This window comes from Geospiza fortis, unplaced genomic scaffold (assembly GCF_000277835.1).
Source record: "Geospiza fortis unplaced genomic scaffold, GeoFor_1.0 scaffold97, whole genome shotgun sequence".
Classification (NCBI taxonomy): domain Eukaryota; kingdom Metazoa; phylum Chordata; class Aves; order Passeriformes; family Thraupidae; genus Geospiza; species Geospiza fortis.
The window spans coordinates 4,324,822-4,336,530 of NW_005054343.1; the positions used below are offsets into that span (position 1 = coordinate 4,324,822).

Genomic DNA, 11,709 nt, shown 5'->3' on the forward strand with positions numbered 1-11,709 from the left:
AGGACACAGTGGGCAAGTCCCAGTGGCTGGGGTCACAAAGGTCTCCGGCACTTCCACCATCCCCTCACTATTTAGGCAGCCCCCTGATTTTCCTAGACCCAGTGCATTCTGTTGGATCCACTGTGCATGTGCAGTGTGATACCTTTTAAGTAATTAAGCACCATTTCTTCAATACCAGACCCTGCCTTCAGCCAGCCCAGATGAGCAGCTGGAGCACTGTGGGAGGCAATGGCTGACAAGCCTCCCCTCTGAAAACCAAGACACCTTGGAACAGAGGAGCACAAAAACCCTAGGGGATGATACTTGACCTCAGTGACCTGTTCTTAGGCACTTTTTGACATTTATATTCCCGTATCTGGGTATATGTTGGGATGAAGGGAGATTTCTAGGTTAGCAAAAAGGGATGATGCCAGAGCTGGGACAAGTTCTTGATGAGAATCAGCTAAGAGAACACACTCCTTGCTAGCAAGGACTGCAGAGTGACCAAAACAATCTGCACCAGGCACAGTCTGTCCCAAGAGCCCCAGGGACTCAAGAGGAGCTTTGGCACTTTCTGACTACACAGAAGGTATCTCCATTTAGCAGGTGGAGACTGCCTTGATCACCTTAGGTGGTGTCTGAGACCTGAGTGGGATTAGAACCTCTCTGTATGCAGTACATGTGTAGTGATACCTTTTATTGCTCACCAGCGAGGGCCAGAAGGAAATATGTTTCCTCCTGTGAACTATACTTTAGTTTATGTTGTTTTCCTTGGAAGACCAGTAGACAGAACAGCAGGAGAGAGAGGGAAATCCCATTCCAGGATTAACATTAGGTTTTCAGCAGTTTGATGAGTTTGTAATTTCCTTCCCTTCCTGTGGTTAAATTTATCAGCAGATTTGAGGTCAGAGTTTCCCCAGATCATTTTGGAGGGGAGTTTTAGAGTCAGTGGCTTTTGAAGAAATGTTACATAACAGATTCCCATAGGATGCAGGGCCCAGGGATGTGGGGAATGCCTCTCTCCCCTGCTCTCTGCCTGGTGCACGTTTCAGCTCCACAAGACAAGCACTGTGAACGTGATCTCTCTCTTTCAAGCCCAGCTCACTCTATTCCCCAACCACCATTGTGAAGTACCAGCGAGGGAACTGCTTTGACTTCAGCGTGCTGCTGTGCTCCCTGCTGGTGGGGGCTGGCTACGATGCCTACTGTGTACATGGATATGCCACCCTCGAGATGTGCTCCCTGGACCAGACCCAGGAGGTGTGCCCACGGCTCAAGAAGCCCCCAGAGGTGAGATCTGCAGTCAGTGGGCAGGGAGGAGTCCAGCACACATTCTCAGCCTGTTCATGTCCAGTGAGCTCCAGAGCTGAGCTAGGGGAAACAGCTTCAGGTCCACACTGGGTTTCAGTCTGTGCCCACCAAAGGAATCTTTTGAGTGATTTTCTACAGCTCCTTACAAGGCCTTTTTGGCTTCACTGAATTTCTGCTCACCAGGTGCAATATTGCAAACTGCCAAGTGTTGGGAACTGGGGGTTACCTGTAAGCCATACATTTACTTCCTTCTCTTGATCTCTGCTGGGTTTCACTGTAATACCTTGCTTTTGCAGGAACCAGTAAAGGAGGATCCCAACAAGTATAGAATTAAGTACCCTTTAGAGCCAAAGAGCCAGTTTGAGCTTCAGCAGAAGGCCAAGGAGGAGGAAGAAGCTAAATCCACACAAGAGGAGGAAAGAGAAGAGGAGGTGGTTGAGGTGAGTTAGCAAGGTCCACCTTCCTGTGAGCTTCAGGAAAAGTAGCTGAGACAGAGGTAATGGCTGGCCAAAGAGAAGAGCTCACACCCTCCTGAAGTATGACACAGCCTTGATCATGGCCATGAGCTCTTGGCCTGCAGGAGCACAGTGTGTGCTGGCACAGGAACATGTGCTGACTATGTACCTCACTCTTAAAGAGCATTAAGAGCCTGGAGTTCTTTAGAAGGGGACAGAGGAAAGGACAAGATGGCCCTTGGGTTGGAATGAAGTGTCAGTGAAATGGCAGTAACTATTGCTCTATCCTCTGTGCTACAGGAGGTGGAAAAGCCCAAGCAAGACCCTTTGCATGGCTTACGGGTGCACGCCTGGGTTCTGGTTCTGTCTGGGAAGAGGAAGGTTCCCGAGACCTTCTTCATCAACCCCTTCACAGGAAACAGCCACAGCACCAAGGATGAGTGCTTCCTTGGGATTGAGAGCATCTGGAACGACAAGAACTACTGGGTGAACATGCAGGACTGCCGCAAAGGCTGCAAGGTAGGGAGCCCTCAGCACCCTGCCTGGCCACTGAGGGACAGCTGGACTCACCTGAGTCCTGGGGAAGTCCAAGACCAGGAGTGCTCCAGTTTCCACTTAACCATTCCCTGTGTTGGTTTTGGTCATGTTGCTCTGATTACACAGACTATGGAACTACTCCAGGGCATCCCAGACTCTGAGCTAGCAAATACAGATCACATCTATGAAATCCCTACACTGCAAGAGTTTCAGCTTTTAAGGATGGCTAGGTATTCCTGCTCTCAAACAACAGCTTTGGAGGCAGAGGATGTTTTGGGTCTGTCAGGCATAGCTCAAGGAAGGTAAAATCTTGATTTAGCTCTTACCACACCTCAGCTATCCCCCAGCAGACAGAGTCTGGGAGGTGAGGGTCTGAGTTGGATCAGCTTGCCCTTGGGGCCACACTTGCCCAGAGGAAGGAGGCAGAAGCATTTCCAGCCATTTCCTCTCATCTGAGGAAGAGGCACCACGAGAAAGGGGTTCTGCAACCTCAAGGGACAGGGGTCTTTGGGGTCTCACCAGCCAGCCAAGGATTTGAGGAGCTCAACTCCCTAGAGTTCCTAAAGTCTCTGGCACCCAGGCAGGTCCAGAGCACCACAGACATCTTGATGCAATGGTCAAATTTAGTGTCAGGCCCTTGACAATGCCCTGTAGTTAAAAGAATTTTTTCTATATGCCCTAGGATCTCAGCTTTGACTTGAGTAATCATTTCTACTGGGAAGTTATGTTTCCAGAGAGCAACGAGGCCTCTCAGTTGTCCACAGAGTCACCCAAGGACAGCACAGATGACATGGTGAGTGACCCAAGCGATGCTCTTGAGCACTGGGGACCCTGTGTGGAACCAGTGTGTCCATAGTGAATATCTGCCTGCCTGCTGCCCTCTCCAGGTCACATCCCTTCTACTCTGGCCAGGTTTAGATTCCTTCTCAATCTAGGAGAGTTCTGGTGATTTCTGAAGCAGGACTCCAAGTGGTACTTCAGGTGTCATAAGTGGCTAGGGATCTCTGCAAGCCTCCAGTGCATTGGCCTTTGGGGTGAAATAATTTTAAAAAATCCAGAATGAGATTTTTGTGGACATTCTTTCTATGCTGGTCACCTTCCCCTCTCGGCTGCAAGGTGAACCTGCCAACCAAATGCAGAAATAATGTGTGTCCTCTAAAATACAAAAAATGCCATGTACTAGAAGCACAAAATGTTGTCATGTTGGGAGAAGACAGCATGATAAAAAAGACATTGCACCCCCACAGCAGGACAAAGGAATGCAAATAATAATTCCCTCCTGCTATCTACTCTTCTCAGCCTGTACCCATAGCTGGGGAGCAAAGAGTCCTCCAGGATCTACATAAAATAATCTGGCGATTGCCACATTCATTCCCTGCCAGTATGAGCAGTAGCCAGGAGAAGATAATTTCATCAGGCTCGAGTAGGGATGTGCTGTTGTAGCTGTGCCATGGTGCTCACCAGAACACAGCCTCACATGAGCTGAGCTCTCATCACTGCAGTTCACCAAGACCAAAATGCCTCCTGGCACAGTAAGAGATGCTGCCAAAACCACAAATCTCTGCTTCTGTTTCAGCAAGAAAAGAAGAAAATAGGCAGGAGCTTTGAGATGCCACTATCATGGGTAGACCGAATTAAGGTATCTTGCAAAGGTAGGTATTTTTCCTTTGCCTTTTGCTTGCCCCCAGCTGACCTTTCAGTGGGTTTAGGACATTTGTCTATCTAATTGGGTTCTCCTTCAGGTGGTCAAACAGTGACAGTGAAGCACAATAGATGAAGACCACAACACCTATTGGTTCCAGTGGCTGCCCTCGTGCTGCCCTGTCTCATCCCCCACAGACACACACCCCACACTCTTTTCCTGCCAGCTGGGAATTTTTCCTGGGATGGTCTTTCTCTTACTGCTATGCACAAGGAACTGCTCCTGCATTATCAAATACCTGTTTGGGGAGAGAAAAGAGTTATTATAACATTAAAGGACAACAGACAGAATCTGAACAGCTTTATTGCCAGCAGAACATAATAAATAAATGCATAATGTCCCTTAGACCATGTTTTTTTCCCCTCTTAAATTCTTTATTTTTGGGGCTGAACACAGAGGAGTCAATTTGTCTGACATGTCTCTTGCCCACTGCAGAATATGAGAATCCCTTTCCCCGGGGGAAGAAGGTGATCCTGTACGATAAAGCAAAGCAGGAGAAATGGGCGGCGTATGCGAACGCAGACGGGCTGGTGGAACGCCTCACTGTCTACGCAGACTCTGACCGTAAGAGGGATGAGAGAGCACACTCCACACACTGAGCACACAGCCTGGGCTGTGCTGATGGAAAGGGGGACGTGGTCCCCTTTCTGCCAGAGTCTCTCTTGTGCTTTCTCATTTTCCTTTCAGCTTTGTGGGGGAATTATTTACTTTATCCTCCAACTCTTCATCATGCTTAGTCTGTGGAGCCCCTGAACTTTTCAGCATTGCTGGGGGTTTTCACAAGAGTTTGAATCTGTTTTATACACCAGTGAAACTGTTCAGTGTCACAGGTCAGCTGCTTGGATTTTCAGTCTTCAGAGAAATGGAAGGCTGGTTGGATTTGATCCAATAGTGTCACTATCTTCATTTCCTCATTGGTGTCAAAAGGGGCCATAGAAAGGGGCAGCTACAGCCTGAGGGTATCTCTGTAGTTGAAAAAATTATTTTTAACAGCTGGTTCAAGAAACCATGCAGATTCCAAACTGGACATACAGTGTCCTGCCCTCAGCCTTCTTGGATAGTGTGATGCTCCAATCTCCTGACACCGTGAATAAATATTTGGGATGGAATTTCTTTTGTCTATCCATAGCCCTTTGCTGTGCCATGTTCTATTCCTGAGCTCATTACTGTAGTTCTGGTTGATGGAGAGGAATAGACCCTCTTAGGGTATAATTAATCTACTCAAATGTAGATCAGGATTCCCATACAAAATTCCCCTGTGCACAGGGGCAGTTCCAGTGGCCGTACTGTGTCCACTGAGGGTATATCAGGAGCACAGGGTGCTGGCACAGATACTCAGAGCCCATCAGAATTTTGCCTCCTCCATCAGGGTGACCTAAGATTGCAAAATGACTTGTCTCCTGCCAGGTACTGAAGAACTGGAGGTGAAGGAATGGTTTGAACACCGAAAAGACCTGCTGTATATGAGAGAAGTGAATCATCAAACACAGCTGATCACAGACCATTTTAATCCTGGACACCCCCTCCTTCTTAAAGGTATTCCAGCTCATCTGGGCAGCCACTGCAGCTGATGGGATTTCACACGACTCCCTTCTAGCAGTAGCAAAAGCCCAAAGCTGAAAGGCAGGGGGGACAGGATACTTGTGGGATAAATTTTCTAGATAAATAAAATGATCTCCAGTGAAGAGTAGAGAATTGGGTTGGTGGCTTGCAGTCCTGGGCAGTGCTCCCACAGCTGTGTAGTTTTCTACGTGTTAGAAAAATACATAGTTGTCATGTGTATCAGGGTGATACAGTTCTGCTTTTATCAGCAGAATTGATAGAAGCTGAAACTTTCTCTTTAGGATTATGCTTGTTCTCTCAGTGTTGTGCAGCTGAGGATAACCCCTGCATCAGATCTGTTGTTAAAGCTGAAGAAAATGAGACCTCCCCTGGCCATGCTTGTGTTCAGTGTATTACAAGCTAGCTGCTAACTCTGAAATTGTGTCTGATTTGTCCTTAGCTCACACCTACACATCACTGGAACCTGAGACTGGGCACACAGTGGAGTTTTACCACAAAGCACGAGTTGATGGCCTCTGGAAACGTTCTGAAACGGCTACAGAGATGACAGAGTACTTCGAGGAGCGGGAGGACCTCCTGCACAAGCGGCACATAAAGTTTGGTGAAAGAGACCAGGGAATGGAAATGGCTGGAGGCACAGCTGAGGCTAACGCCCGGCCCATAGTGGTATGGCCAAGGCAGGAACAGAAAATATGTGTCACTGTGATATTTAAACTATGCAAAACATACTGCCTGGGGCTTCAGTTCATTTTCAGTGGGCATGGCTGAGGCTGATGTCTCCAGATGAGACATCCAAGCGTTGTTCAGCTGCTGTGTCTCACAGTTGCTTGCCTGACAGAGAGTTACTGTGACCAGTTGTCAGGAATTGCATTGAACAGCTAGAATTAAACTAGGAAACTAAGGCTTGGAAATTGTGTGTCAGAGGAAAGAGAAAAAAAGTGACTATGATTTCAGAAAAAAATTTTCACAAGTTTCAGAACTAGGAAAATGATTTTGTGTGCTGAGCCCAAACTAATACCATTTTAGGTTCCTGATGAATTGTCTCATCACTCTGATTTGTTACAGGCAGGTAATCTTACACTTCCTCTTGTCAGGTCGGGTTTGCAGAACAGAAGGAGAAAGTCTGACATCTGGCAGTATGTATGGCTCAGACACTTCACCTGCCAAGACAGAGCCATGCAGTGGTCTGTCTTTGGACCAGCACCAAACATGCTACCTTTTCCTCCCCTGTGTTGGGAAATGTGGGAAACTTTGCTTTCCTCCAAAACACCTTGCTTCCTGCAGGTCCCTCAGGCAGGGATGCATCCCAAGCTACCTTGCGGTTTGGAAAGCATACTCTGCTCCACAAATAGGAAACTTCTATATTGCTTTAAGCAGCTTTGTGGTTGGGTTTTTTTTAAGACATAGGCAAGAACAGTAGGACCATTGGCCAAAAGATGCAAGTCCAGGCAGAAAAGCACAATTTTTACCTTGGGATTTTACCCAAATCTGTAAATTTCCCAGTTTTGTGTTGTCTAAGTTGCTTCTGTATCTTTTTTTCACTCTCCATTAGCAAATCAAGGAGTATTTCCACAGAAATCCAAGAAAGCCTGCTGATGAAGATGTAGAGGAACGTGTCTTTAAGGTCATAGACGATGTCATCCAGCTGACATATCACCTTGAGATCTATGACATCATTCCCTCAAAGGTGGTTTTCGCTAGAGTAATAGGGAGGGAGAAGAGAGAAGGTGAAATCTTCCTGAGCAGAGAAAACACTGTCAAATACCAGGTATGAAGATCACAAGACACAAAGGTGAAATGTCAGTGAAAGAAATACAGATATGACAGATTCCATGCTGCCCCTCTACTCCACCTGCACAGCTCCAGGCTGACAACAGCCACAGCCCAGGAGATGCACTGCCATGCTGGGAGTGCAGGACATGTGACATGGCAGGGCTGCTCTGGCCATGCCTGAGGTCATCTTCTTAGGTTTGGTCATCAGGGAGACTCTACCATCCCCTGGGATCCTGCAAAATGTAGTTTCAGCAGCTGTTGGACTCAGTTCTGGAGATTCATAGCGGGGAAGCTGAAATGTCCTCTGTTGTTCCCTCTTCAAAAAGAGCAAGAACAGAGCAGCAAAGGCAGACACTCTTTGTTTTGGTTCTGTTTCTGCTGTGGAGTTCTTGGGTCCTATCAATCCTTAAATAGCACAGTGTTTACAGATGCAGAGGCTTAATTAATTGCAGATTGCTAGCTAGCTAGCTAGCTAGCCTTAAATAAAAGATATTCCAAAAGAAGTGGAGTGCTGCCATTAAGGCAAATGATCTCATCAGGGGTGAGGGGTTACCCCACTAACAGCATCAGTGCAAGTCTGTAACCAGAGGCAGAAGGCTGCCAGTAAATTCTGCAGTGTGCTGTACAATTACACTTAGGAAAACCAAACAGAGAATACAAAGTAGGGGTTTTTTTTAATGTTACAGGGTTTTTAAAATTCCCGTTTCCCACTGGGGAGAATACACAGAGTACCATTGCTGGAATCCCATTTTTTTCATCTCTATTTCTATACATTCCTATTCATCTCATTTCAACTGTAAAACAGCAGCATCAGCAAAGTGTGCCATCTGGTTCACATTACTGATGGATTCTAAATCAAAATGAAGTCTGATAAACCCATGCTGACCACAGGTTTGATGTTTCAATGATGGAAAGGAGTGCTGCTTTACTGGCTGTAGCAGGATCGTGGCAGTTTTTGCCAGCAGAGTACCTGATCTGTGCACCCAGGCAGTGCTGCTGTTTCTCACTGACTGATCTGCTTCCAGCCCTGGTCCTCAGAGAAGCACAAGAACATGCGCTATCTCTACAACTTGCTGTGGGAGCTGAGAGCAGAACAGAAGGATCTGAAGCAGCTGGTGCGGGACTCTGAAGCAGAGGTAACAGGGAGGTGTCCAGTGTCAGAGCTGATCAGGTGCAGAAATAGTTTCAGCTGACTGAAAACTTCCTCAGCATAAACTGTGATCAAATAGGACAAAGCTGGTGTCCATGCTGAATTATTATTCTTGCTACTCAGGCATTGTTCAGTGAAGACATAGCTGTAATATATTTATGGAGGGTCACACACTCTCCTGCTCCTGCTCTTAGTCTTCCTTCCCTGTGAGGAAACATTTCAGAGAGCAAATGACAATATATGAATTGGGGCATCTGGAAGCCTACCTGCCATTTGCCCAGGAATGAGGCCAAAAAGCAAGGATATTGTATGTAATGCTAGATCTAGGTGCTAGGCATTGCAGGAAACCCTGTCCCAAATACTGAAGTGACTTGTTGCATGAGCAGCTGTAGAGAAATACTTCATAAAACACTTTGTACTGCTAATCACACTGACTGGTGTAACAGATCCATGTTCTTTGTAATTACTTTATGATAATCATTCTAGCAGATGGAGCCACAGCTATTGGATTTCTTGTAATGTTTTTTTTTGAGGAAGAGAAATCCCTGAAGGAGCTGCAGAGGGAATTCTCAACTACATTAGCCCAGAATACTAGTAGTAATTAAGAACAACTTTGCAAAAATCACATTTTTTCCTCAGAAATTTGAAGCTAGTTCACTGTGACCTCATGAACTACCTTACCAAATTTCTCAGCCTTGTTGTATCAACAGGCAAAATATTCCCATTGCTTATGCTGCATATCCTATATGTCAAAGAATAAGTCAAAGCTATCAGTGCCATTTCTAAAGTAGTGCCAAAACTATGATTCCAGAAAAGCTTTATCAGTTAATATCAGTAATTACATTCAAGAATTTTCTACACAGTAGCAGTCTAAAATTAAGACTATGAGCTTGATCCAGCAGGATGTAGACATGTTTGCACAGATCTATATTTAATCTCATTCTACAATTCTTGTATGCAGCATTTGCTCTGTTAGCAGATCAGGCTTGTAAAGGTACATTCATTTTGTGGGAAAGCTGAGGGGTCTTTCTTCTTATTTCTTGGAAGATGTTAAATATTTTGGCGGTCCGTGAGAATGAAGAAGCCAACATTAGATTGACAGTTTCAATATACACCACTGCACAGAGAGACCAGCGTATAGCCACGGTAGGTAAACTTCATTAATGTCAGCATTCAGTACGTGCACTCAAAGAAATCCAGAGTCAGCTTTTTCTCTATCAGGAATTATCTCTGAAGAGCTTTTAATATCATTAAAATATATTGGGACAAATCACAGTATGGTGTAAGTCAGCACAGCTTCAATTGCCTTCCCAGGGAAATATAACATGGTTGTGCTATGGTCGCCTCCTGACTTTCTGGAAAAACTTGCACCACTGAGAAAGATTACTGTGTTTTGTATAGTTAATAAAGAAAACAATTAAGAATGTTTAGTTGATAATAGGGATTATGGGGGGAGTATTTTAAAAGAGCCATAAATATGCCTGTATATATACAGATATATGTATTTTTATTTGTAATTAGCATCAAAGAACAAAATAGCCACAGGGTCAAATTTAGTCCTTAGCCCAATCACAGATTATTTGGTTCTCCAGGGCTTCTTGACTCTAGTGAGGCAAAACATTTGCATTTGCTGCCTCTTCCTGCTCCGTATTTTGATTCCCCTTGTTTTCTTCTTCTCACGAGACCTCATCTCAAACTTTTTGCCCCCTCCCAAAAATAAATCAGTTCCAGATTGTTGTTTCCTTCATCTCAGCTCTGTGACTTGAGTTGTGCTTTTGCTCCTCACTTTCTATTTCCCTGACTTCTGGTTGCATGTTCCCTCACAGTTGCTGGAAGAGGAGCAGAGTTCCTTGGAGAAGAAGAGTCAGCAAACAGAAGGGGAGGATGAATCTGTCACCCAGCACACTGCAACCAACTCCACGATGTGAAGTGGAGCCTCTGCAGGGGCTGGGAATGACTGCCTGAGCAGGGCACGTTTACAACTCAGCCTCCTGGCAACCTGGAACAGAAGCTACTCTGTGAAATGCTTTAATCCATGTCCCACTACAGTTTCTCTCTGATTTTCCCCTTCTTGTTGTAAGAAAAAGCAGTTGGCACAATAGAAAAAAACCATTCTCCTAAAGAGGTGCTGCTCAGGAATCCTCACCTGGCTGGGCACCTCAGGCATTACTGATTTCTTCTTTCCTTTTTTGGAGTTGCCTACAGTAAACTTTTCAGTATTATCAGATTTGCAGACATTTTAATAAATTTGCACCATTCTGCACCTTTTCCTTTTCCCTGTTGTTTTCTAAGGCCCATCTGCAGTTACATCAATTGTCTCTTCACAAAACTCCATCATGTTTGAGACTTGAGTCTGAACGAGACCTTAGCCCTAAGGTCTGCTTCAGAAGGGGAGACAAACCATGCACATTCTTTCAGGGCTTTTCTTTTCCAAATCTGCTCCATAGCTGCTGGCAGCAGGAGTGGGATTATTTAAGAATACTGATTCTTTTCCAACATAATATTTTAACGAATTTATAAGTCAGTTTTTCATAAGCAAAGGTTTTGAACTGGTGAGTTCACAAATGTAGCATTTCTTTGACCTGATCTAGAGCCCTGTAATGACAAAACATTGCCCCATATAACACTGTAGATATGAACTCATCAATGTTAACTCAATACCAGAGAAGACACCAGAATAAATTAATTTAAAAATCCTTTTACAGGCATTAGGGACACAGCAGCTGCCAAACCATCAGCAAATGCATATTATAGAATCATAGAGCATTACAGGGTTGGAATGGTCCTTAAATATCATCCAGCCCCAAGTCCCCTGGCCAGGGGATTTCCCTGTAGTCCTCCAAGGCCACTCGTCCTCGCATCCACTTCTTGAAAGTTTCTTTTTCCTTTCTCAGAAAAAAACCTCTTCTTTTCTACTGTCGTTTTTTTTAATCTGCTGCTCCGCAGCTTCTCATCCATCCACGAAGGCCTCCTGGCATTCTTGCCCGATTTCCCTCTTGTCGGCATGCATCGCTCCTGAGCTTGAAGGATATAATCCTTGAAATTCAGCCTTCATTCTTAGGTCATTATCAAGGAGCAGCGTCAAATTGGATTTTTCTCTGTTGATGGAGTAATTGGTTTCAAAGACTCAAGAAATACGCACAAGCAGCGCGACCGCCCCTCAGCCGCGCAGGAGAGGCACAGAAGCCTCGCAGGAGTCCCGCTCGCACCGAGACACCCGTGAGCCGCCTGACAAGGCA

General features: G+C 45.4%; 1 protein-coding gene across 1 annotated transcript in view; it reads left to right on the forward strand.

Annotated features, from left to right (window-relative positions):
• DRC7 (dynein regulatory complex subunit 7) overlaps nucleotides 1-10,736 on the forward strand; it is a 12,484-nt gene extending 1,748 nt beyond the window's left edge. Inside the window, exons 4-15 of the mRNA XM_005422777.2 lie at nucleotides 1,075-1,269; nucleotides 1,587-1,730; nucleotides 2,046-2,264; nucleotides 2,965-3,075; nucleotides 3,859-3,934; nucleotides 4,420-4,548; nucleotides 5,392-5,520; nucleotides 5,987-6,213; nucleotides 7,100-7,315; nucleotides 8,346-8,456; nucleotides 9,518-9,616; nucleotides 10,297-10,736. Of these exons, the coding sequence (XP_005422834.1) occupies nucleotides 1,075-1,269; nucleotides 1,587-1,730; nucleotides 2,046-2,264; nucleotides 2,965-3,075; nucleotides 3,859-3,934; nucleotides 4,420-4,548; nucleotides 5,392-5,520; nucleotides 5,987-6,213; nucleotides 7,100-7,315; nucleotides 8,346-8,456; nucleotides 9,518-9,616; nucleotides 10,297-10,398 (1,758 nt within the window). The 3' untranslated portion in view covers nucleotides 10,399-10,736. The remainder of the gene's footprint in view (nucleotides 1-1,074; nucleotides 1,270-1,586; nucleotides 1,731-2,045; nucleotides 2,265-2,964; nucleotides 3,076-3,858; nucleotides 3,935-4,419; nucleotides 4,549-5,391; nucleotides 5,521-5,986; nucleotides 6,214-7,099; nucleotides 7,316-8,345; nucleotides 8,457-9,517; nucleotides 9,617-10,296) is intronic.
• Nucleotides 10,737-11,709: the final 973 nt, after the last annotated feature.